The sequence below is a fragment of the Pistacia vera genome, unplaced genomic scaffold, assembly GCF_008641045.1.
Source record: "Pistacia vera cultivar Batoury unplaced genomic scaffold, PisVer_v2 Contig22, whole genome shotgun sequence".
Lineage (NCBI taxonomy): Eukaryota > Viridiplantae > Streptophyta > Magnoliopsida > Sapindales > Anacardiaceae > Pistacia > Pistacia vera.
Window position 1 is genome coordinate 1,075,302 of NW_022196024.1, and position 26,245 is coordinate 1,101,546.

Below are 26,245 nucleotides of genomic sequence, written 5' to 3' on the forward strand. Positions count from 1 at the left end.
TAGCTCTGAACAATAGATCGCTTAAATGATCTCCTGCTCAAATCAAATCTGGTTAACACCATATCACTTAATTGATCCTTGGTCGCTTAAGCGATCTGCTACTCAAATCAGATCTGGTGAACACCAGATCGCTTAAGTGACAAAAGCTCGCTTAAGCGATCTTCTCTTATATGCAGATATGACTAGTAGATTGCTTAAGTGATCGAATATATGCAGATATGACTAGTAGATTGCTTAAGCGATCTTCGATCGCTTAAGCTGATGAAGTTATTATGTTTTTCTTTTGTGGTGCATTAAATTGATTTTATATCCCTGTATTTCCAGTTATGTCACAAGAAGAAGGATGAAATCGAGAGAGTTGTCAAGGCCAACTGTTGAAGACTTGTTATTTTCAATTTTTTATGTTCTAAATTTAATTGTTACCTTGAATAAATAATCTTTTATATCATATTAAATCAAATTAATTATTTTTCATTTTTCATCCATTTTAAAAAGGGTTTAAGTAAGTAAAATTTCACATATTACCTGTATACGTCACTAATTGCTACCCAAAGAAGTAAGACAAGCAAAATAAATATTATCAATATAATTGTCGTGTCAAGTCAATCAATCAATCAATTTACTGAATTAGTTATGAATGTGACACATTAGTAGAAACATACCTCATTTCACAAATATGGATGGTTATGATTAAATATAGAGCTAACCCGTAATACGGAATATAATTTCTCACTCAAACGCGCACAATATCAAAAGATCGAGGAGATAATAAGCAAAATGGCCTTGGTGGACCAAGGCTAAAATTAAAGAATCGCTTCAATGATCTTAATTTTGCCTTGGACATGATCGTTTAAGCAATCATAGATTACTTAAGTGACCAAGGGTAAAAGAGAAGAATTGCTTAAGCGATCGTACACTTGGGGTGACTTGGTTTTGCCTTGGACTTGATCGCTTAAGTGACCAAGGGTAAAAATGAAAAATCGCTTAAGTGATCTTGATTCTGGTTTGTACGTGATCACTTAAGCGACTAAGATTAAATATAATGGATCACTTAAGCAAGACCTAAAATCGCTTAAGCGATCCAGTATATTCGGATAAACATTAAAGACGTCCATGCCTTTTCCATGCAGGGAGTCAATGGTCAGTTAAAATGATAACTGTCCCCACGGATAAGCATTAAAGAAGTCCATGTTGCTTGCAAACTTCATCCAATCCATAGTAATGGCTTTTGTTGAGTCAGAAGCCATTAGAATCGAATGCACGAACCATACCAGACACATCTTGAACTTCTCTAAAGAGGCATACCCTATCTTCTCCTAACCTCTTCTCTAAATTACATCCTGTAATAGACGCCTTCCCCCCCCAAAACCTTTCTAGCCAATTTATCGACTGCCCTACTTTTCATTATTCTCTCTTGCTCTTCCGCATCTGGAAATGCCCCACATCTTAAGCTTGTCATAAGGGCATATTCCATCATCCCAAAACGTAGTGGCTTCCCATCCACCACGAACCATATTTCATTTTTTTTCTTGGCTTTTAATTGAGTGTAGCAACATATAATGCACTCCCTGCCCCCAAAACGCCTTTTTCCAATTTTCTCCGATGTTTGCAAAATGACAGAAACAACTATCTTTGAATCAGTCCATACCCTTCCTTTGTTCCTCCAAAATCTCCATTATTCTCATAAAAACTTTCCAACTCGACCTAATTGTCACCCTTACGGGGAAGTACGGTATCTTATCGCTTACAAGCTCTAACCCATAGTCATTATAATTTACCTTTGGAAAATCTGCACAATCGATATAAACTAAATATCAGCAAACAAAACAAAAAAAAAAAAAAAAAAGAACCAAAACAACAAATAGGCTACCAATTTGGGGGATATAGGCTTTGAGGGCATCGAGGAATGGGTGTTTTTGGCTTTAGAAGACTAGGGAAGCCAATGTAGGCCTTACAGAGGTTGTTATGGCAGGTTCAAGACTGGAAATGATTGAGGATGGCAGGAGGTGACGAAATAGGGGGGTTGGAGGGCTGCCCTACATATTGTAGGGCTAGCCACGCACAACTGTGTGCACGCAACTGTGCATGGCCCTCTAGCCCCCCTATTCCGCCACCTCCTGCTATCCCCAACCCTCTAACCTCCCACAAACAACCTCCCTACGACCTCCCTTACCTTCCCCCATCCTTTAGAACCCAAGCAAAGCCACTTCCCTGATGCTCGCCAACTGCTCGACAAAATACCACAACTACCGTAACAATAAAACCAACTACATATCCCCCAAATTCGCACAAACTAATCAATTTTTTCATCAAATTCAAAGCCGCCAGTAAAAAACATACTTTTTCTTCACTGACATCCTCCTCTTCAGAACCATTTTCCGATTCTTCTCTCTATTCTTGTGCTGCCATTGTCTCATCTGCCTCTGGACCGCCTTCACTCATTGGATGATCCACCAGAGCGTCTTCTTCAACAACCTTTGAACAATTGCCGCTTCCGAAGTCTAGGATTTGGAGTGGGGTTGGGTTTTCCTTCTCTTTGTGAATATCAGCTATGACTTTGTGTAACGAAGCTTTAGGATTGAATATTGGCAGGAAATAGGGAACTTTTATCGTCGAAAATCGCAGTGAAATGGAAGGTGTTTCATCAATCGTTTTTTAGGTATACTACTCGATTAAGCGATTTTGAAGGGAGGGGGTTGTTTTCTAATTTTCAAAATTTAAACAAATTTCTATTAATTATACTATTACCCATATACGTTTCAATCTTTTCACTCTAGTCCTCTTTTTTTTTGCATGTTTAGCTACAATTAAGAGTGCCACGTCAGATTTTTAAATTAAAAAAAAAAAAACCTGCGCTTTTCAGTGTAATTGTTTTAAATCCAAACTTGGGATTTAAATTTCCTCCCTTTCATCCTATTAAAGCACGTTTATCTGTACTAAATATGTTACTATTTTTTGATATTCCCCAAAATTTTGTGATGTTCAGCACAGATGAGAATGAAATGAAGAATTCCATGACTCGGCATATAAATGGGCTTCAATGGTAGGCTCATGGGAAGCATTCTTTGTTTCTGAACGTACAGCACGTGCTACTTTTGTTCCCATGGTTATATTGTTTCTCTAATTCTGGTTATCAAGTTCACATTCAGAGCTTCATTGCTTGTTAGATTCTAAATAATGACACATATGTGCCAATCAGAATGATGCAGAAAAGAGCATTTCATTGAACATTTGTATAGTTTGCAATTGTAAGTAAAATCCTGTGTGTAAGACTGATAATGGAAGTTACGGCTTGCAATCAACAAATCATCACAGAAACAAGCATAAGCAACCCTGTGTTTGCCAATGTTCAATCATCCTAATGGCTTTATCAAATGTATTCGTATCCCATTTTCCAGCAGGCTTGCTTTCTACCTTCGATTTTTTTCCCAAATAAAAAATTCCCAAACTCTTCAAATTAAATGAACTCATGAGGCATTAGAAACAAAGACAAAAACTTCATCCTCAGCTTGCTAATATTTTCTCCAGAATACAATTCTCTTGAAGAAGCAGAAAAATTCTCCCAAAAAGCTATAATAATAACTTACGAAATTATCACAAACAGATTTAAACCATACACTGAATGTCTGACTACAACTTCAAACAAATATGCCCATCAAGTTATGTTCCTCAATTTTTATAGCATATTCTGACTACGCCACAATTTTATTAGTAGCACAACAGTTCAAACAAAATCAAGCCAGGCAACTATCGGCGGCTGTAGCGAGTTTTGACAAATTGCCCGGACAGCAATTTGGCAATCTCCGGAATCCCAACTTTGTCTTTCCCAGACAATATAGACCTCAGCTTCTCCTCACCAAGCATGTCCTTCTTCATTCCAGGGTTCTGCAAAAGAATCATAGAAATGTCACAGCCAATAATTTCTAGACATGAAATGGGAATGGAAGAGGAAAGAGGATTACTTATGAACAATAAACAAATTTTTGAGATGCAAATATACTTCTGGCACAACAACAAAGTGTATAATATGGAATCAACATGGATGTTCTAAATAGATGTGAGATTATCTTATGCTACCAGTACTTATCAACAAGAATGACTGTCTGCTAGTGTTTTGCCGAAAGACCAAAAAAACTTTCTACCACAAACTCCCCATACATGTGATCATAATTATGGTCATATCTCCATAGAAACAATAATTTATGTATATCAAATATTGTGGAAATAGCAATAATATAATGAATACATATCATAATAAAAAAAAATTAATGCAAATAATCCATGTTTATTGCAAATGGCGGAAACATCTATAACCCAAATAGCAGCAATTTAAATTATAAAGCCCAAAAAAAAAAAAAAAAAAAACATTCGAAACATTCAGTTAGGACAATCATCGAACACCTAGTATTACAAGCAACATAAGCTAAGAAATCACAAGAAATTCGGCAGGAGAGAAAGGGTTCGTCCCTAAATCTAACAATTTCTCCGCTATCAGAAAGTCGATAAAAGGAAAAACCTCGCGATTGTTGAGTTTGATGAACTTGGTGATCAATTTGGAAGTTTCCGAACGAGCCGTCTCGGGAATATTCAAGAACTTGCCCAACTCAGAAGAAGGAGAAGGCAAAGCTGATTTGGTTCTGAATTTGCATTTAAAAGGCCCACCACCAAATTTAAGGGCTCCGCCCTTCACCGCCCCCATCGCTGCTTTGCTTCCTCCTCTCGCAGCCATCTTCTTCAATTTGCTTTGGGCTTCCTGTAGTGAAAGCTCTCTAAAAAGCCGACTTCTTAAACCGAATAGTCTCTTTTCACACCCTACTTATAATTACCCGTATCATAGGTCGGTTTGTTTAATTACTTTTTCCCATTCTATTAATACTATTTCTTAGTGAAATTATATGTTTCTTTTTCTAAAATACTATTATATACTATTTAGTTTATTAATTTAACTAAATACTCATAAAAAAAATTTAAAAATTAACAAAAACATCCTCGTTTCATCCACATTTACTAGATTTTAGTCACCATCATTAGAAAATGACCAAAATCTGGTATAATAAAGCACTCTACCTACCAATAATATTTCAAAAATACTACCTAAAATAATAAAACAAACACACACAAAAATTTTATATTTTTATTTCATATTTCTTATAATTTTAACCTTAATTTAAATTAATTATTAATAGGTTAAAAATACAATAATAAAATATTGAAAAATATCATTTACAAAATCTTGAAACATTTTTAATCTTTATTTAGGCATTCTCTTTCTCCTTTTTCAGTGGATTAGTCAGGCTTTCCATCCTTCACGTGTACAATGACATCAAATTCTATATGTTAATGACATCAAATTTTATAGAGATGAAGTGAAAAACATAGGATAAGAGAAAATGAATGCTTTGATTTATGATTATCAGTTTATCACATACTAATTGATGTAATGATTGTGTCAACCCTTGAGAACCTGAGTGACAGAATACAAGATTGAAAATGATACAAATAAAGATAAACAGCATCCTTAGCTTCTTCCTGTCAGGGCCACGGCTTAAAAGTTATTGACTCCATAAATTGACGGTACTATTATTGATGCCGGCCAACTTTACCTCTACGATGTCCATAGGAGTCAGATTCTTCATATGACCGTGAATAAGAATACTCGTGTCTGCTCTTTTCACTTCTATGTCGCCGATCAGAGTCGTTTACAGCTGTGTAAGAATGCTTTTGCCTGCTTTTTTCACTTCTCCGATGCCTACCAGAGTCTGAGTCTTGATATGAATTAGAATGTTTGTTTCTGTTCTTTTCACTTGTATGCAGCCGGTCAGTGTCATCCTCAGATGAGAGAGGATGCTTTTGCCCACTCTTTTTTAATCTATAACGCCTATCAGACTCTAGATTTTCAGAGCGAGAAGAATGCTTGTGTCTGCTTTCTTTGTTCATATGATGTTCATCGGAGTCATCTTCGGATGGATAAGGATTCCTTTGCCTGCTCCTTCTAACTTCATTGAGCCTTTCAGAGTCAGAATCGTCAGATGAATAAGAGTGCTTGTGTCTGCCTTTTCTGGGATGCCAATCACATTCTGAATCTTTGGATGAACTTGATCTGGAATACCTCCGCTTCTGCTTTTTCTTATGTTTTTTCTCCTTTTTTGACCTCTTCTCTTCATTGTCAGAAGGTGAAGATGACCCATCTTCATCAGGAACTCTTAAGTCTTTACTACTTGGTGATGACTGCCTTTTGTGCTTACTTTTCTTTCTGGATTTCTTTCGAGGTTTGCTTGACAGGTTGGTCAACAACTCAGGCACATCACCCCCACCAAGAAACCCTAGAATATGCGAAAAAGGATAAATAGAATGCTTCATTCAATACAGCATGCATAGAATAAATATAGTAAAAATTTCGGCCACAACAAAAAAAAAAAAAGCCATTTACCTCCATACTCATCAAATATGTCCTCAGCAACTATTTGCTGATTGGGATCATCAGGTCTAAACCCTCCACGAGGAGGACTAAAATTTCCTGGTTGTCGCTTCAGCTCCCACTTGAGAGGCTGCAGGGAAAGAAGTTGCATCAGTAAGCAGCTGTTGCTCCCACTTTTTCAGAAATGAGAAGAAGGCAAGCAAAAGGCTCAAATAAGGAGAAACAATATAAATGTGCTTGTCCAAGCCTTGAACACAAGTGCAAAATAAAGTTACAAGTCTTTGGCAGCTTCAAATATCTAAATTGTTAGTGGCTAATTTTTCATGCATACTGATTTCTAGAATGCTTTCTCCATGTACCAACAAAAGAATTAGAGATTCTAGGTTTTCCTTCGAAGCTTGTTATCTGACAGATTTACACAAATATTTTTCAGCAACTGCAGTTACAATTTTAGTAAAGTTTTATCAATTACACCCTGTGCCTAAAATTCTATTTCCAGCCTTGTAAAGGGGATCAAAATACTTAGTTTCACACATACACCTATACAGTAGCAACTGGAAATCAAAAGAGAAGAGTAGTAATAAGGAAAAAAAGAAAAAAAGAAAAGAAGCATGGAGTTATACTTTTCAAGCACAATTCTGAAGTCAGGTTATGCAAAAGACCACTTAATTTGTAGACAACTGACACAGGAATAATGCTAACCTCAGTAGGATCTGTACGAGCCAAGATAGCGGTCAAGGGGTCATCTCTTTTCAATCTACTCTCTTCATTAGGCATTATAGCATCCTTCAATGGACATTCACGATCACCACTTTGGTGCCCAAAATTTCCACATCTTAAACATTTGACGTTGCGCACTTCAACACCAAATGGTTTTACCCTTGCAGGAGCACCTGTCTCCAGCCTATTCATATTCAAAGCAAATGCAACTAACAGTCCTGTACCTCTAATAGTATTTGTGAAAAAGCTATAAGTGCCCTTTGAACAATTCATGTCAGGTTAAACAATTTTGTCAGATATTTATTCTCTTGAAAATAACTGCAGCTTCCGGCTCAGGAGAACAAATGATGAAAATGTTTCATTAAATAATATACAATTTTGGTTAGGGCTGAGCAGTGGCATAGCAAAAACCTTGAAACTATATCATGGTTTAGATAAATGGCCTAGACAAATTTAAACAGTCATATATTGTCCTGATCAAAAGATTTACAACTCAGTTCAGAAGCAAAGCATAAAGATGTATGTTACTAGAGGAAAAAAATATCTAGGCTGAATTTAAACATACCGTGGAGCATTTTTAAGGACTTCAAATTCTTCTTCAGTGGGTAAAGGACGTCCGAAAACATCTTTAGGCCTAGATTTTTTCTTATCTTCACCCACAGGCAGAGATTCTGATTGCCTAGAAGACAAACAAATAACACATCACATTCAGAAACAAATGCAAAGAAAATTATAACAAAAACCAAAATTCAAAAGCAATAATAATAACAAACAGTACATTGCAGGAGCAGGTGAGTCTTGAGATGTGTTAACTTGTTCTTGTCTCTTCTTCTCCTCTTCAATCTCGGCCGCCTTAGCACTTTCAGCATTATAACCAGGTGGTCGAACATACATGAAGCTAACAGCTTGCATAGTTTCCATCTACACCAAATAATCAGAGTAGAAGAAGACATAAAAGAATATTCGGGTGAGGTCTAAAAATACATAGTTCAAAGTTTAAAACTATAGAAAACTAAGAAACAAACTCATTCAATTTTTTTTTAATGATTTTACACTAGTTTTTGTATCTGACAACAACTGCATTTTCATAAAGTTTTGATATTCCTTGTTTTCAAGAAGTTAGAATTGCATTTAAATTTTATACTTTTAAAAAGTTTTTATATTCCTTGTTTACAAGAAGTTAGAATTGCATTTAAATTTTATACCACACAGGTGCTAAACAAATATTCAAAAATTAATATCTCAATATTTATAACATCCGAAAATATCTTTTTCTAACATTTAAACAGAGATTTTTCAGAGTTAAAATCTGTAGAAAATGAACTGTATCTTGCACTAAAATACGAAGAATTGTACTAAAATTGTATATGAAACAAGAGCTAAACGAAGGTACCTTGTCCTTGTCTTTCTTGGAGATGAGAGCAGTCTGGCGAAAGAAGTCCTGCTCTTGGGCATACTAAAAATACCAAAAAAATAAAATTAAAAGTTTCAGTATTGAGTAATGAAATAAGGGAAAAAAAAAAAAAAAAAAGGAAAGAAATTGACTGTAAATAGTAAATACTTCGCGGGCGACTTCTTCGTTGCGGCGTTGTTTGTTAGAGTGTATCTGTTCAGCGATCCACTTACGGCGTTGGTTAGGATAAGAAAGTGGATGCCATGGTTTCTGGTTTAGATATGAATGACTCCATGCTGTTCCTGCTTTTGTTTTATAATCAACTTCCCCTGATTCGGTGAATTTCTTCAATCTCTTCCCTACTCCGCCTTCGAATTCCTCCCCCTCCATTCTCACCACTCAGATTCTCGTCGTCGTCGACTCAATTTCGTTCACATAAAACAAGGGTTAATAACAAGAAACACCTTGTTGTTGAGGGTTTCATCACTTCAATCTTGTATACATATGACATGACACAATAAGGGATCTTTTCATTATTTTGAAACATTATGGATTTAATAAATTTAAAATAACTATAGAGGGTATATTGTTATTATTCCTACCAGACAAATAAAAGCCCAATAGTCTAACTATATAGTTTGGGCTTTTGGCCCAAATTCTCCAAAACAAGAAACGACCCAGTTTTGAGAAGACAAGTACAAACTCTTGTTGCGGAATAAAGAGTCCAGCGGCAGCCATTTTTATGTTGGCGGTTAAGTTGAAAGACATACTTTGATTTCCCTTTTCCCATATATGATGATGCCTCAGTTTTTATCTGCTAAAGATTGTGAAAACGTTATAATTAGTCAACATCTGTGTAAAAGTTCCATTTTTGCAACTTTGACTAACTTTTATGCTGCAGTAATTAAGGTTTCTTTATTTTCCTAATCAATAGTTAGTTCCTGTCCATCTCAAGCTTCAATGTTAACGGCACTAGAATCCTCTGTTGTGTGATGTCTTTAAAGGAGTACACAGGACATATCCCTCTGTCGTGTGATGTCTTTAAAGGAGTACACAGGACATATCCCTCTGTTGTGTGATGTCTTTAAAGGAGAGTACACAGGACATATCCTATACATCTATCAGAATAAAAATGAATTCAGAAAGTCATTAGAGAAAAATAACACCAAAGGGTAACTGTTGTTAAAAGCCTTATCTGTTTTTAGCTTAGCTCAATAGTGGCTTGCTAAAGCATTGAATGATGTGATATAAATCGGTGAACAAAGAGTATCTTCAGAAACATGGGCACGTTTTCCTGCTAAATTAGGTTACAGATGTAGTTCATCCGCACTGACGTATTCTGCCGACTAAATATTTATTTTTCACACACGCCGTTCAACTTTGACTTGGTGGTCTATTATGTTCCTTTATTGGAAGCTACGGCCTACTCAGATTGCCACGTCTCATTGTTCTCAATGATCATTTTTGGAGAAGAAAAGGGTTGTCCTTTCCCATTAATTCACTATATTCAAGTAGAAAATGACAAGAATTTTTGCTGTCATTTCTCATTTGCATGGCTCTCCACCCAACTTCAATGATTTTACACCATTTATTGCCTTCTACTTTCCTAGTTTTTGTTTCATTTTTATGACGTCTTGTTTGATTTATTGATAAAAGAAGACAAAAAGACAGAAGATATGTTTGTGTTACATTTTGAACTTGGTAATTAACTTTTTGGTGTGACTTATGTTCCATATTCCTTTTCTTATCAATTACTACATTAACAGAAGTGGAAACAATGATTTGTTGTTCTCTTTTTTTGCCTCACTTGTTTTACTTGCAGGAGTAAAACGTCTTTTGGTTCGAGAAGCTCCAGAAATCATTCTGAAGATCATAAGGGGCTTCAAGGTGAGAAATGTATGTGCTTTTCCTTCCTTCTTTTTCTAAAGCGAAATGATTTTGTTGAGAATGGTATAATTTTATTCTGAAATTAAAACTTCAAGTTAGTATTATCTAGACTACAACAAAAAGGCTAATAAAATAAATCAACTTCAAGGTAAGTTGATCCAAAGTCTCACATGATTCCCATCTAAGCCTAACATTATTCCTCAGTTGAAGAAGGAGAAAACTCTTCAAATCGTCACATTTGAGGGAATGTGACCTATGCTAACTTTACCTCAATCGCACTCGATGCAGTGCCATATAAGCAACCAGTCGATAACCAACCAACATCAGAGCCATAATACATACATCTATCCACAAATGGTTCAGCCCCATTGACTTAACAGCAGGAAAATCTGCAACTCTGCACAACTCTCCCTTTGAGCACTCATAATAATCATCCTCACTGTATTGAACCCCAAGTAGAAGCTTGTAACAGTAGTAGCTATAGCTCAAGTACTTCAGCCACACAATGAAGGGTGGGATTTGTTGAACATAATATCCTCCTGCTATCAGGAAAACAAGAGTTGTAACTGAAGCTAAAGTAGTGGCTTGTTTTATGTCCATCAGAATAGCACCTATGGCTAAGCCAAGACTTTGAGCAACAAGGACTGTGTAAAGGACAATAAGTAAAGATAGGATGAAAGTAACGGGATCAGCCTTAAGGCCACCCATCCAATAAATTATGAACACAAAGGCAGTTGGAAGGGCAAGCTCCAGTGGCAGGTCCCCAAATGTTCTGGCCAAAAAGTAGGAGGAAAGGCGGTACATTCCCGAAGATCGTTCCTTAATTAGCATTGTTCTTTCTTGGGGAAATGTAAAAACTGCATTGTAGAGAGGATAGAAGCCCCAGAATACTGAGAAGAAGAAGAGCAATGCAATCTGCATTCAAAAGGAAAGCCTTGCTTAGCCTCCATTAAAAAATTAGAGTAGCCACCATTTTTCTACAAAGTATGCCATATTTTTTTTTCCTGCAAAGAACAATTCTTACCCTATCTTCAATGTGAGAAGATGGAGTATGCCACCATAGTAGTCCACCAAGTACAGCAACGCTAATGACTTGGAAAATTCTAAGCTTGTTGAAAGCTTCATGCCTCCTTTCCCTTACACCCCTTTGGAGCAGCACTCTGAATTGATGCCACCAGCTTGTGCACCATTGCTCTGCTTTCTGGTTATTTCCTGGATCATTCCAAAATTGATACCCCAGATTAGCTAAAAACCAGAAGAAAAGAGAACCAGGGATATATTTGAAGTTAAAATTAGTCAATCAAGAGGTAAAAACTAAAAGATAAAAAATGACAAAATTACTTCTGGAAGCATCTTTTGTATGGCTGTAGTTATTCACTTCCGAACTGTAAAGTTCAGCTTTTAATCTTGCGGAAATGTTCTTTTCATAAGCAGATTTGAGATTTTCCCTGAGAGACTTCTGCTCTTGTTCCAAGTTCTCACCTTGCTCAGTTGACTGCTTGAAATCGGGGCTTATTCCTGCAAATTTTGGATTTTCTCATAAATTTCGTGTCATTGTACACATTATGTCTCTGTTTTTGGTCGGTCAAAAAGCAATGCAACAAGTTTGAAATAATCAATCTCTAAAATATAAACTATTTGATGTCCACAAAATCAGTTGGCATGTTTATGCAAGACGTGTGTATATTGACATGTAAAATAGTATTGATGAGATGTAATATAGTATTAATCTTAAGAGTTTCAAAATTCACATATATAGTAAGTAAACAAAACTGATGATTTGTATGATTGGGTTGGTGGGGTCTTTTCTATATTAATTATATTCCACTTACATAATGGTACAAGCACCACTGTCAGTAGGCCAACTGATATCCTCGTCTCATGTTAAAGAAAAGCTAAAGAAATGATGACTAAACAAAAGTAACCTCCCCCTCACCGCATATAAAAGTTTAAATGAAAAGTAAAAAAAGTGAAGAACTGAAGAACTTACCATTGGCAAGATCAAGTAAGAGATCTGCCGGATTCACAGTCATGGATGTTGAGAAACCAATGGAGGAAAAGTAATCCAGAGCTGTAGATGCAGGACCATTATAGATTGGGGAGCCTTCTGATAGCAAAACCACTTTATCAAACATGTGATAGAGTCGGCTAGATGGCTGGTGAATGGTGGTTATGATGGTTCGACCTCCACTTGCTAGCCTTTTGATTGTGGTTAGGATCCTTTGAGCTGTAGTTGAGTCCAAACCTGAGGTTGGCTCATCTAACAATAATAAGCATGGGTTGATTAGCATTTCTTGAGCTATACTAACTCTCTTTTTCTCCCCTCCTGATATTCCTCTCACAAGTGGCCCTCCTATCATGCTATTCCTGCATCTAGTCAACCCCAGTTCAGTTATAACTTGCTCCACATGTTGGAGTTTATCATTCCTGCTCAAGCTATTGGGAAGCCTTAGAAGTGCAGTGAAAAAAAGTGTTTCAGTGACAGTGAGATGTGGGTATAAAATGTCATCCTGAGCAACAAATCCTGTTCTTCTCTTTATGGAACCAGAAAAAGGCTGGCCATTGTAGGTGATTTTTCCAGACAACTTGCCGTTGAGACGGCCTCCAAGAGCACTCAGAAGAGTGGTTTTGCCACTTCCTGAGGGCCCTAGCATGGCTAGCAGCTCTCCAGGACATACCATACCTGTGATTCCATTTAATATAGTCTTTTCTTTGGAGCCCCATGTACCACCACAGCAAAATCCTCCCTGCTCCAATTTCACTTTGTACACCACCTCCTCAAACTGCAAACAAGTTTATATGTTAGCAAGAACTAATGATTTCATATAATAAAGTAATATATGATTATTGGAAGAGAGACAGAGAAACTACTATATCACACATGATAGAAAGATGAGATACCTTATGATGAAAAAATGACTAATGGTAAGATACATAATATAATAAATGGTATGATGAGAAGAGAGACCTTGAGAGTTATAGGATACAAGGGGACTTGGAGTGGCTTTGGTTGTACTGGAAAGGCAAGGACAGCCTTGTTTTGAGACTCAGACATCTCTGTCAGACTGAGACTACTTTCCACTGGATCACTAGTGCTGCCATGTTCAGATTTTGGTGCTATGCAGTTGAGCTGAGGCATGGTTAATAAAATGATTGAACTAATGAAAGATGTTACTGATTGGTAGGTGTTTTGGGGGGGTGGAGTGGTGGTGGTGCTGATGATTAGAGAAGGGAGAGAAGTTAAGGCTTTGCTTTTTAACTTTGGCCTAGCTCCCAAAGTGAAGTAGAGAGCACATAAATATATAGTAGAGTCGAGGATTTGTCCTGTTTGTGTGCGCTATGGCTCCATGCCCTCCATGGTGGGTTCCCACCTCCTTTCCCTTATATTATTCTAACACCAACTCCTTATAACCATTATTTATACTAATCTTTTTCCTTAGTTCCTCTTTATCAGCATCTTCTTTCTATCATCTTCCTATGCTCACCTTCAGTTGCATGGATTCATTATGCAGCTCAGATCAAATTATGACAATTGGAATATCAGAAATTACAAATGCAAACCATTAATTCTCGCCAGTATAGTGTTTGAAAGAACCATTTATATATTCATATACTACTAAACATAGCAACACTTGCCATATTAGGGGTCAACATAAATATTAATATTATTCTGTTGTTTTTTCGATCTTGTTTTGTTTCTGTGTATAGTGTATGCCCACAAATCTTTGTGGAGTGCATGTGAAAAAAGAAAGCAGATTCTTAATTATATCCAAGTAGACAAATCAATGATATATAGTGCTTCCCACAATTTCACAAATGAAAGACAAGATCAAGATCATGATCATGATCAAAACCTCTCTCTCTCTAAACGTACAAATACCTTAAGGTTTCTAAGTCATAACCCATTTTCGTATATTATTTCCGAAATTTCTTATACAGCATTATTTGCTATTTATGGAACTTTAAAGATATGCTATACTGCGTGCATGTGAAAAATAAATGGAGTAGTACTTACTGCCTAGAAGACAATCATGGTGTTTCCCACCATTTTATAATACAGCCAATCTAACTCTTCTGCAAATGCCCTCATGCTTTTACACCATTTCTAAATAAATCCAACCCCCAATATCTCCTTACACTCTCTTTTTCTCTTTATTTGTGAAATGTACCAATTCTTATGTTTCTTGTCTCGTTTTAGACTGTTGATCAATTTACTGCTCTAAATCTAGTTGTAAACATTGAGTTGTTTTATATATTATTCGCAAATATCAGAATCCATTTATATAAGTTGTAATTTGGTGGGGTCATTTTGATTTAATGAAATACTTGTAGAAACCAAAATTCATTTGGGGTATTAAATATAGATATAGTAGTGTGTAGTGATCCTTTTCTTACTACTATATGGCTAGCTTTAGCATGTGTTATTCTTGCTTTGTTCTTTCCGTTTTCCTTTTTACTTTCTTTCGGGAAAGCTAAACCGATGATGTTCCATCGAACATGGGTATTTGCGACATAAAATAACATAAATTAGACATCAACAAATCTCTTTATCATTTTTGCTCCAACACGAAATAAACCCTCTATGCATATATTCTCTGTCACTATCACTGTAAAATTGATGTAGTAGTGTATAAACCTGATTAATTACCTAATCAATTAAGCACTTTGATTATTGATTAATGAAGCCAAAAACAAGATAACAAGTTTAGTTATTTTCACACACTTTTAAGTAATAATATACTTAGGACAATGACATTATGATGAGTATTCTGTAAGTTCCGTACGTGCATTTGGGACCAATTTCCAGCAGTGGAAATGAAACCTGTAAAAGGAAAAGCATAAGAAACCAAAGCAAAAGTATCTCTCTGATTCTCCCCTTCAGTGTGCATGCATCAATGTGTGTGATATACATCAATTCGTACCCTTTAATTGAGACCAGAAGTATTTAGATTTTTCTTATATATATCTTCAGTTTGTTAAATTGAAAAATATATATATATATATCGTTATCAATCTTTGTTTTTGACTAGTCTACATTATTTTAGATAGGAGAATTTTCAGTTAAGCAACTGGGTTGCTTCTTCTTGGATTATGAACATCTCCCCTAGCAGTAAGCTTTTTCTGGGTTTCCTCTTTCGGCAGATTCTGCAAATGAGTTCGTACAAAGTCAAAACAAATAGAAAGGGAGGCTTGTCGGTGAGTACAAAACTGAGGTTGGCTCTATTCTAACATAATAAGCATGGTTGATTAGCATTTTTGAGCTATACTAACTCTCTTTTCTCCCTCCGATATTCCTCTCACAAGTGGCCCTCCTATCATGCTATTCCTGCATCTAGTCAACCCCAGTTCAGTTATAACTTGCCCACATGTTGGAGTTTATCATTCTGCTCAAGCTATTGGGAAGCCTTAGAAGTGCAGTGAAAAAAAGTGTTTCAGTGACAGTGAGATGTGGTATAAAATGTCATCCTGAGCAACAAATCTGTTCTTCTCTTTATGGAACCAGAAAAAGGCTGGCCATTGTAGGTGATTTTTCCAGACAACTTGCCGTTGAGACGGCCTCCAAGAGCACTCAGAGAGTGGTTTTGCACTTCCTGAGGGCCCTAGCATGGCTAGCAGTCTCCAGGACAACCATACCTTTGTTTCATTTTTATGACGTCTTGTTTGATTTATTGCTTAAAGAAGACAAAAAGACAGAAGATATGTTTGTGTTACATTTTGAACTTGGTAATTAACTTTTTGGTGTGACTTATGTTCCATATTCCTTTTCTTATCAATTACTACATTAACAGAAGTGGAAACAATGATTTGTTGTTCTCTTTTTTTGCCTCACTTGTTTTACTTGCAGGAGTAAAACGTCTTTTGGTTCGAGAAGCTCCAGAAATCATTCTGAAGATCATAAGGGGCTTCAAGGTGAGAAATGTATGTGCTTTTCCTTCCTTCTTTTTCTAAAGCGAAATGATTTTGTTGAGAATGGTATAATTTTATTCTGAAATTAAAACTTCAAGTTAGTATTATCTAGACTACAACAAAAAGGCTAATAAAATAAATCAACTTCAAGGTAAGTTGATCCAAAGTCTCACATGATTCCCATCTAAGCCTAACATTATTCCTCAGTTGAAGAAGGAGAAAACTCTTCAAATCGTCACATTTGAGGGAATGTGACCTATGCTAACTTTACCTCAATCGCACTCGATGCAGTGCCATATAAGCAACCAGTCGATAACCAACCAACATCAGAGCCATAATACATACATCTATCCACAAATGGTTCAGCCCCATTGACTTAACAGCAGGAAAATCTGCAACTCTGCACAACTCTCCCTTTGAGCACTCATAATAATCATCCTCACTGTATTGAACCCCAAGTAGAAGCTTGTAACAGTAGTAGCTATAGCTCAAGTACTTCAGCCACACAATGAAGGGTGGGATTTGTTGAACATAATATCCTCCTGCTATCAGGAAAACAAGAGTTGTAACTGAAGCTAAAGTAGTGGCTTGTTTTATGTCCATCAGAATAGCACCTATGGCTAAGCCAAGACTTTGAGCAACAAGGACTGTGTAAAGGACAATAAGTAAAGATAGGATGAAAGTAACGGGATCAGCCTTAAGGCCACCCATCCAATAAATTATGAACACAAAGGCAGTTGGAAGGGCAAGCTCCAGTGGCAGGTCCCCAAATGTTCTGGCCAAAAAGTAGGAGGAAAGGCGGTACATTCCCGAAGATCGTTCCTTAATTAGCATTGTTCTTTCTTGGGGAAATGTAAAAACTGCATTGTAGAGAGGATAGAAGCCCCAGAATACTGAGAAGAAGAAGAGCAATGCAATCTGCATTCAAAAGGAAAGCCTTGCTTAGCCTCCATTAAAAAATTAGAGTAGCCACCATTTTTCTACAAAGTATGCCATATTTTTTTTTCCTGCAAAGAACAATTCTTACCCTATCTTCAATGTGAGAAGATGGAGTATGCCACCATAGTAGTCCACCAAGTACAGCAACGCTAATGACTTGGAAAATTCTAAGCTTGTTGAAAGCTTCATGCCTCCTTTCCCTTACACCCCTTTGGAGCAGCACTCTGAATTGATGCCACCAGCTTGTGCACCATTGCTCTGCTTTCTGGTTATTTCCTGGATCATTCCAAAATTGATACCCCAGATTAGCTAAAAACCAGAAGAAAAGAGAACCAGGGATATATTTGAAGTTAAAATTAGTCAATCAAGAGGTAAAAACTAAAAGATAAAAAATGACAAAATTACTTCTGGAAGCATCTTTTGTATGGCTGTAGTTATTCACTTCCGAACTGTAAAGTTCAGCTTTTAATCTTGCGGAAATGTTCTTTTCATAAGCAGATTTGAGATTTTCCCTGAGAGACTTCTGCTCTTGTTCCAAGTTCTCACCTTGCTCAGTTGACTGCTTGAAATCGGGGCTTATTCCTGCAAATTTTGGATTTTCTCATAAATTTCGTGTCATTGTACACATTATGTCTCTGTTTTTGGTCGGTCAAAAAGCAATGCAACAAGTTTGAAATAATCAATCTCTAAAATATAAACTATTTGATGTCCACAAAATCAGTTGGCATGTTTATGCAAGACGTGTGTATATTGACATGTAAAATAGTATTGATGAGATGTAATATAGTATTAATCTTAAGAGTTTCAAAATTCACATATATAGTAAGTAAACAAAACTGATGATTTGTATGATTGGGTTGGTGGGGTCTTTTCTATATTAATTATATTCCACTTACATAATGGTACAAGCACCACTGTCAGTAGGCCAACTGATATCCTCGTCTCATGTTAAAGAAAAGCTAAAGAAATGATGACTAAACAAAAGTAACCTCCCCCTCACCGCATATAAAAGTTTAAATGAAAAGTAAAAAAAGTGAAGAACTGAAGAACTTACCATTGGCAAGATCAAGTAAGAGATCTGCCGGATTCACAGTCATGGATGTTGAGAAACCAATGGAGGAAAAGTAATCCAGAGCTGTAGATGCAGGACCATTATAGATTGGGGAGCCTTCTGATAGCAAAACCACTTTATCAAACATGTGATAGAGTCGGCTAGATGGCTGGTGAATGGTGGTTATGATGGTTCGACCTCCACTTGCTAGCCTTTTGATTGTGGTTAGGATCCTTTGAGCTGTAGTTGAGTCCAAACCTGAGGTTGGCTCATCTAACAATAATAAGCATGGGTTGATTAGCATTTCTTGAGCTATACTAACTCTCTTTTTCTCCCCTCCTGATATTCCTCTCACAAGTGGCCCTCCTATCATGCTATTCCTGCATCTAGTCAACCCCAGTTCAGTTATAACTTGCTCCACATGTTGGAGTTTATCATTCCTGCTCAAGCTATTGGGAAGCCTTAGAAGTGCAGTGAAAAAAAGTGTTTCAGTGACAGTGAGATGTGGGTATAAAATGTCATCCTGAGCAACAAATCCTGTTCTTCTCTTTATGGAACCAGAAAAAGGCTGGCCATTGTAGGTGATTTTTCCAGACAACTTGCCGTTGAGACGGCCTCCAAGAGCACTCAGAAGAGTGGTTTTGCCACTTCCTGAGGGCCCTAGCATGGCTAGCAGCTCTCCAGGACATACCATACCTGTGATTCCATTTAATATAGTCTTTTCTTTGGAGCCCCATGTACCACCACAGCAAAATCCTCCCTGCTCCAATTTCACTTTGTACACCACCTCCTCAAACTGCAAACAAGTTTATATGTTAGCAAGAACTAATGATTTCATATAATAAAGTAATATATGATTATGGGAAGAGAGACAGAGAAACTACTATATCACACATGATAGAAAGATGAGATACCTTATGATGAAAAAATGACTAATGGTAAGATACATAAAAGAGTAATATAATAAATGGTATGATGAGAAGAGAGACCTTGAGAGTTATAGGATACAAGGGGACTTGGAGTGGCTTTGGTTGTACTGGAAAGGCAAGGACAGCCTTGTTTTGAGACTCAGACATCTCTGTCAGACTGAGACTACTTTCCACTGGATCACTAGTGCTGCCATGTTCAGATTTTGGTGCTATGCAGTTGAGCTGAGGCATGGTTAATAAAATGATTGAACTAATGAAAGATGTTACTGATTGGTAGGTGTTTTGGGGGGTGGAGTGGTGGTGGTGCTGATGATTAGAGAAGGGAGAGAAGTTAAGGCTTTGCTTTTTAACTTTGGCCTAGCTCCCAAAGTGAAGTAGAGAGCACATAAATATATAGTAGAGTCGAGGATTTGTCCTGTTTGTGTGCGCTATGGCTCCATGCCCTCCATGGTGGGTTCCCACCTTCTTTCCCTTATATTATTCTAACACCAACTCTTATAACCATTATTTATACTAATCTTTTTCCTTAGTTCCTCTTTATCAGCATCTTCTTTCTATCATCTTCCTATACTCACCTTCAGTTGCATGGATTCATTATGCAGCTCAGATCAAATTATGACAATTGGAATATCAGAAATTACAAATGCAAACCATTAATTCTCGCCAGTATAGTGATTGAAAGAACCATTTATATATTCATATACTACTAAACATAGCAACACTTGCCATATTAGGGGTCAACATAAATATTAATATTATTCTGTTGTTTTTTCGATCTTGTTTTGTTTCTGTGTATAGTGTATGCCCACAAATCTTTGTGGAGTGCATGTGAAAAAAGAAAGCAGATTCTTAATTATATCCAAGTAGACAAATCAATGATATATAGTGCTTCCCACAATTTCACAAATCAAAGACAAGATCAAGATCATGATCATGATCAAAACCTCTCTCTCTCTAAACGTACAAATACCTTAAGGTTTCTAAGTCATAACCCATTTTCGTATATTATTTCAGAAATTTCTTATACAGCATTATTTGCTATTTATGGAACTTTAAAGATATGCTATACTGCGTGCATGTGAAAAATAAATGGAGTAGTACTTACTGCCTAGAAGACAATCATGGTGTTTCCCACCATTTTATAATACAGCCAATCTAACTCTTCTGCAAATGCCCTCATGCTTTTACACCATTTCTAAATAGATCCAACTCCCAATATCTCCTTACACTCTCTTTTTATCTTTACTTGTGAAATGTACCAATTCTTATGTTTCTTGTCTCGTTTTAGACTGTTGATCAATTTACTGCTCTAAATCTAGTTGTAAACATTGAGTTGTTTTATATATTATTCGCAAATATCAGAATCCATTTATATAAGTTGTAATTTGGTGGGGTCATTTTGATTAAATGAAATACTTGTAGAAACCAAAATTCATTTGGGGTATTAAATATAGATATAGTAGTGTGTAGTGATCCTTTTCTTACTACTATATGGCTAGCTTTAGCATGTGTTATTCTTGCTTTGTTCTTTCCATTTTCCTTTTTACTTTCTTTCGGGAAAGCTAAACCGATGATGTTCCATCGAACATGGGTATTTGCGACATAAAATAACATAAATTAGACATCAACAAATCTCTTTATCATTTTTGCTCCAACACGAAATAAACCCTCTATGCATATATTCTCTGTCACTATCACTGTAAAATTGATGTAGTAGTGTATAAACCTGATTAATTACCTAATCAATTAAGCACTTTGATTATTGATTAATGAAGCCAAAAACAAGATAACAAGTTTAGTTATTTTCACACATTTTTAAGTAATAATATACTTAGGACAATGACATTATGATGAGTATTCTGTAAGTTCCGTACGTGCATTTGGGACCAATTTCCAGCAGTGGAAATGAAACCTGTAAAAGGAAAAGCATAAGAAACCAAAGCAAAAGTATCTCTCTGATTCTCCCCTTCAGTGTGCATGCATCAATGTGTGTGATATACATCAATTCGTACCCTTTAATTGAGACCAGAAGTATTTAGATTTTTCTTATATATATCTTCAGTTTGTTAAATTGAAAAATATATATATATATATCGTTATCAATCTTTGTTTTTGACTAGTCTACATTATTTTAGATAGGAGAATTTTCAGTTAAGCAACTGGGTTGCTTCTTCTTGGATTATGAACATCTCCCCTAGCAGTAAGCTTTTTCTGGGTTTCCTCTTTCGGCAGATTCTGCAAATGAGTTCGTACAAAGTCAAAACAAATAGAAAGGATTTCATTAAAACTTGTAAACGGCATTGTTGCGTTGGATTTACGAGAGCAATAAGGTATATTCATATTCATAGCTACACACCAAGAATTTTAATGACTTTCAAATAGTCTACATACATAGAAATAACTATACAAGAATAATCTCTAAGCGTCGTGGTGGCCTCTGGAGATTAGAGAAAGCAAACGAAAAAATATTGTTAATAGAGTGGAAGTAGTAGTAATGGTGCTTTTCCTTGTAAAGCCAACTGATTCTTTTATTCCCTTTTCAACTGCTATTGGTTTTTTACTGTAGTTTTCAACATTCGTATCACCGAAATTCGATATGACCTTTCTATATCATTACTAGTTAAATTATATTTATAACTTAATAATATTCATTTAAAAGTTAGACTACCTCACTTAGATGCTGCTATGCAAAAGTCTTCTTCTTTCTTAATTTCTTAAACAAGGGAAAGAGAAATGATTAAAGGAAGAACCCATCAAAGGGATTCCAATTTTTGTCTATATGAAATATAAATATGTGTGCAGAGCACTCAGATTAATGAAGTTGATGGAGGGGTCCGAGGGTGGAGCCAGGCAGCTTTTTTGAAGGTTGAAGACTTAGTTATACATTTTGGCTACTTGACACATTGGGTGCGCATCATTTTTGAGTGCAGCCTCTTTCTGCTCCCCAACTTGTACATTTATTATTTATATATAAATATGCAAGAAGAGTTGCAATTTCTTCTGTTAATGCCCTTTCCTATTTCATTTATTCCTTCACAATCCGTCTCTTCAATTTTATCTATACACTATACACTCCACCTTCTTCCATCTTGCATGGATTCTCTCTCTCTCTCTCATGCTCATAGGTGTCTGCCATATTATATCATATAAAAAAAAGAAAAACAAAGATTTCCCAGATGCCGAATCTCTCTCATTTCACATCAAATGCCTAATGTTATTTACTGCTAACAAAATAAGGACCCTCTCGATAGTGACATGTATAAAATAATTTAATACATATTGACTAAATTTATTCCATAACCATGAGAGTTATAGTTTATAGCTCGGCTGCAAGTAGCCGGTTCTTTCTTGTTTATAAGATAATATATCGACAGGGACACGCACTTAATTCAAAGATTTTCTTCCTGATCTAGATGACGATATCATAGTAACACAGAATACTATATAAGTAACTAGTAGTGCAACTTAATATTATGTTTATAATTAATTAATTAAGTTGAGAAAGATTATTATAAAGTTAATGATAATGAAGGTCAGTTAATCTCCATCGCCATCAAATACAATATATCACAACTCATTATGCTTTCTAAAGCTATATAATCATACCCCAAATTGAGTTCAATGAATTTTGTGATCATCTCCTATTAGAATTTTTGAAAAAATAGTGCAATTTCCACTGATATATATATCTTTTTTGATCATTGTAAGACTACTAGAGATCCACCATTAAGCTAGAATTTTATATAAAATAATCAAACTTAAACACGTATCAAAGTATGTACAAATTAATTGTTAATTAATGGGTTTGATTTAGAGACATCTATCTTTAAACATAATTATGGGGAAAAAAAATTTACTGAAATTAATTAATTATAATAATATATACAATTGATGAATGTGTTGGAGAAGGATTTGTTGTTAATTAATTAATACTGATACCATAAGAAGCAATAAGTGCAATGTCCTACCAGAATTATAAGCAAAGTGAAGAGTATTTATTTACTTTGGTGATCTGTATCTGATAAAAAGTTTAGAGAGAGGTTAATTAAATTTGATTAAAAAAAATATATAGAATATAGTTTCTTCCACTTTAATAATTAATAGTAATTAAAACAACAAAAAGCATCGTATTAGATACTGTTTTATGGCTTTAAATTAAATAGTGACCAGAAGGCATTAGAAGAAAGCACGAATCATTTTTGTACAAGTTATTATAAGTATGGGGTAAGATTATGAGTTTGATTAAACAGTGATATCATCGTAAAAGTTAATATTATTTATATATACAAAACGTTATCTTGTAATGGAATACTTGGAGCGAGATAGGGTTTAAAGTTGGAATTGTCGTCGTATAGTGATTTCGTGAAGTAAGTTGGGAAGTTGACAAGTGGCACGCACTCCCAGTTTGAAGTGGGGAAATTTTAGTGTCGTTTTACAACCAAATCATTTGGTGGAGGCCATCAATCCCACTTATCTATTAGTTTAACTCATAATTTCATCAATAATGGGAATTCATTTCATTCATCATTTTAATTATTGTCTTCCACCTTCCCCCTCCGTTTTCTCTTTGTTGTATTACTAAACTAAGTAAAGTCTAACATCTTTCTCCTCATCCGTTTAACTTATGTAAAACCTTAAATTACTAAGTAATGATAGAATTTAAGGTGAGTTTGACTTCTCATCCAATAAGACCTTATTGAATGAGAAAATTATCCTCTATTATAAATTCTAACATCTTTTCCTCAACCGTTTAACTTATGTAAAACCTTAAATCGGTAAGTAATGATAGAATTTAAAGTGGGTTTGACTCCTCATCCAATAAGACTTTGTTGAATGGGAGGATTATCCCCTTTTATAAATCAGTAAGTTTAAGCGTACCAAGTTAGTGTGAGACTCCAACACCCCCCTTCACGGCCAAACCTATATGTTGGATCATGCCGGCTTGAACGTGTCTAGTCGGTGTGGGATTCCAACACTCTCCCTTACGGTTAAGCCCATATGTTGGATCATGCTTGTTGATGGAGGTAGTTTCTGACTCTAACTCTTCACTCGATGGTCAAGTGCTCAGCTTAACTGCACCTGGGCTTTGATACTATGATAGAATTTGAGGTGGGTCTGACTCTTCACCCAGTAAGTCCTTGTTGAATGAGAGGATTACGCCCTCTTATAAACCAATAGACTTGAGCGTGTCTAGTGTGGGACTTCAACAAGTAATTTATATGGGATGAATGATTATTTGATCAAAATTGGTGGAGTGAATATCATGCGCGCGCGCTTGCGATTGTGGATAAATCTCTTCTGCAGGTAATTACATCCATCCACCTATATATATACTGGTTCTGGTGGAAGACTACTTTAATTATCTATCTCTGGACTTGGCAACTCACATTTTATTTATTACATTATCTTCAACTATACATTACTTATGTTTATCGGAACCAACAATATAGCTGATGATAAGATAATTTGGAGTTTTTACATTTTATGTACAGACTTTGTGTTAATGGTAATGCTTATGTAATCTGTATAAAGTAAGTTAAAGGCAGAGAGAAAGATATGCTAACAAACTTGAAAAGATGCATCTAGGAGTTTTCGAATATATGTAGTGCTGCTGCTAGTCTTACGTACGTTGATATATACATATAAAAAAACTTTCTTCTATTAATAGATCATATGTATTCTTCTTTTGATTCTAACTTAAGCTTTCACTTTTTCTCATTGTTATTTGTTAATCACAAAGCATTACCTTCTTATAGTATAAGTTATATATATGGTTTTTAAACGGAGGAGATAAAGATTCGACTATATAGCTACCTAGGATTATATATTAATCATAGCAAGCTAGCCAAGACCTAATTATAAGACCTTAGTTATATATATTGATATGTAAAGTTAAAGATATGTAGCTTGACAGAATTAGAAATATAAAATGCAAAACATTGAAAAAGTATGGCCGGAGAAAAAAGAAAAAGTGACGATGAAACAGGAAGAAGAAGATAAAAAAAAAAAAAAAAATGATCACATGATGAAGACGCAAGTGATATGAATTAAAGAAAGAGATCTCCAAAAAAAAGTGATTTTGGCAATGATACCTGGCCATAATATATTCATTAGCTGGGTATCTAGCTATATATATCTATATTGGTAAGCCTTAAAAATAAATGAATAAGTATGTGTGGTGGATGTTGAATATATAGATGGATGAACAGAGAGAGTGTCCTTTAAATTTATATTGTTTATAGTGTGATACACATTACACACACCCATGTGATAGATACCAAACAATGTCACTCTGCAATCAAAATATTCTTAGTGGAAATGATGTGGAGAAGGAGAATGACATGTAATTCAGCAATAAACAATAAATATTGGAAAAAAGGTAGTAGCAGAAGAATTCGTAGCAGCTTTGTTTCAAAGATTTAATGTAGAGACAGGAGAACCCACATAACCACGCGTGTGCTTCTAATGTTTTTGATGCTCTTGCTTTAGTTGTACTCCCACTTCATCACCATCAACTCAAAGCATTAACATATATATATATATCTATCTATTCAAGAAAGATAGAAAGAGATCATTGAGCATGTTGGTCGTTATTATTGTTGAAATCATATATTAGTTCTTGAAATAATAATTAATACTCATTGTGGATCAATTGGTGTTGATGGATTTAAATACTTGTGTAAGTGAGATAGATGGATATAAATTAATAAAATTGCAGAAGTAGGGAGCTCTTGCTCTTAGGTTTGTTGCAAGTGGAAGAAATAAATATACGATATGATAAAAGGAATGATTGTGTGGCTTGAAAATCTTGGGTTATCGATATAATTTTTATATACCTCTTACAATAGCACGCGCAATATCCTTCTTCTTCTTCATCTTTCTCTTTCTCATTCTCACGTAAGCATGAGCACTCACTAATTCTCAACCTAAAACTTTCATATATATCCTACCTAGCTTAATCAGTGAGATACTGATATGGATCCAGAGTTCGGCTGCTGTAG

At 35.5% G+C, this 26,245-nt stretch overlaps 4 protein-coding genes across 4 annotated transcripts; all 4 read right to left on the reverse strand.

The window, feature by feature from the left end:
• Positions 1–3,482: 3,482 nt before the first annotated feature.
• Positions 3,483–4,730, reverse strand: LOC116130419. The gene is made up of 2 exons (XM_031416174.1): positions 4,517–4,730; positions 3,483–3,885 (listed from the first exon to the last, which is right to left on the reverse strand). The coding sequence occupies exons 1-2, from the start codon at positions 4,727–4,729 to the stop codon at positions 3,748–3,750; spliced, it is 351 nt and encodes a 116-aa protein (XP_031272034.1). The 5' UTR covers position 4,730; the 3' UTR covers positions 3,483–3,747.
• An 813-nt stretch (positions 4,731–5,543) lies between these two features.
• On the reverse strand, positions 5,544–9,058 carry LOC116130423 (uncharacterized zinc finger CCHC domain-containing protein At4g19190). The gene is made up of 7 exons (XM_031416177.1): positions 8,700–9,058; positions 8,532–8,594; positions 7,917–8,059; positions 7,704–7,817; positions 7,121–7,322; positions 6,431–6,548; positions 5,544–6,323 (listed from the first exon to the last, which is right to left on the reverse strand). Exons 1-7 carry the CDS (start codon positions 8,919–8,921, stop codon positions 5,581–5,583), a joined length of 1,605 nt encoding a protein of 534 aa, XP_031272037.1. The 5' UTR covers positions 8,922–9,058; the 3' UTR covers positions 5,544–5,580.
• Positions 9,059–10,477: 1,419 nt separating this feature from the next.
• On the reverse strand, positions 10,478–13,609 carry LOC116130397 (ABC transporter G family member 14). The gene is made up of 5 exons (XM_031416150.1): positions 13,387–13,609; positions 12,409–13,201; positions 11,760–11,936; positions 11,443–11,630; positions 10,478–11,333 (listed from the first exon to the last, which is right to left on the reverse strand). The coding sequence occupies exons 1-5, from the start codon at positions 13,555–13,557 to the stop codon at positions 10,683–10,685; spliced, it is 1,980 nt and encodes a 659-aa protein (XP_031272010.1). The 5' UTR covers positions 13,558–13,609; the 3' UTR covers positions 10,478–10,682.
• A 2,778-nt stretch (positions 13,610–16,387) lies between these two features.
• On the reverse strand, positions 16,388–19,595 carry LOC116130395 (ABC transporter G family member 14-like). Its single transcript, XM_031416147.1, has 5 exons — positions 19,305–19,595; positions 18,319–19,111; positions 17,670–17,846; positions 17,353–17,540; positions 16,388–17,243 (listed from the first exon to the last, which is right to left on the reverse strand). The coding sequence occupies exons 1-5, from the start codon at positions 19,473–19,475 to the stop codon at positions 16,593–16,595; spliced, it is 1,980 nt and encodes a 659-aa protein (XP_031272007.1). The 5' UTR covers positions 19,476–19,595; the 3' UTR covers positions 16,388–16,592.
• Between the last annotated feature and the right edge of the window lie 6,650 nt (positions 19,596–26,245).

Excerpts from the sequence above, each read along its gene's own strand:
- LOC116130423 (XM_031416177.1), bottom strand. The coding sequence starts at position 8,921 with ATGGAGGGGGAGGAATTCGAAGGCGGAGTAGGGAAGAGATTGAAGAAA. Across the intron at positions 8,060-8,531 it reads CCAAGAAAGACAAGGACAAG|ATGGAAACTATGCAAGCTGT; the intron begins GTACCTTCGTTT and ends TATTTGGTGTAG. Across the intron at positions 6,549-7,120 it reads CTCGTACAGATCCTACTGAG|CCTCTCAAGTGGGAGCTGAA; the intron begins GTTAGCATTATT and ends CTTTCCCTGCAG.
- LOC116130397 (XM_031416150.1), bottom strand. The coding sequence starts at position 13,557 with ATGCCTCAGCTCAACTGCATAGCACCAAAATCTGAACATGGCAGCACT. Across the intron at positions 13,202-13,386 it reads TGTATCCTATAACTCTCAAG|TTTGAGGAGGTGGTGTACAA; the intron begins GTCTCTCTTCTC and ends ACTTGTTTGCAG. Across the intron at positions 11,937-12,408 it reads CTTACTTGATCTTGCCAATG|GAATAAGCCCCGATTTCAAG; the intron begins GTAAGTTCTTCA and ends CAAAATTTGCAG.
- LOC116130395 (XM_031416147.1), bottom strand. The coding sequence starts at position 19,475 with ATGCCTCAGCTCAACTGCATAGCACCAAAATCTGAACATGGCAGCACT. Across the intron at positions 19,112-19,304 it reads TGTATCCTATAACTCTCAAG|TTTGAGGAGGTGGTGTACAA; the intron begins GTCTCTCTTCTC and ends ACTTGTTTGCAG. Across the intron at positions 17,244-17,352 it reads CTTCTCACATTGAAGATAGG|ATTGCATTGCTCTTCTTCTT; the intron begins GTAAGAATTGTT and ends TTTTGAATGCAG.
- LOC116130419 (XM_031416174.1), bottom strand. The coding sequence starts at position 4,729 with ATGGCTGCGAGAGGAGGAAGCAAAGCAGCGATGGGGGCGGTGAAGGGC. Across the intron at positions 3,886-4,516 it reads TCAAACTCAACAATCGCGAG|AACCCTGGAATGAAGAAGGA; the intron begins GTTTTTCCTTTT and ends ATTCTTTTGCAG.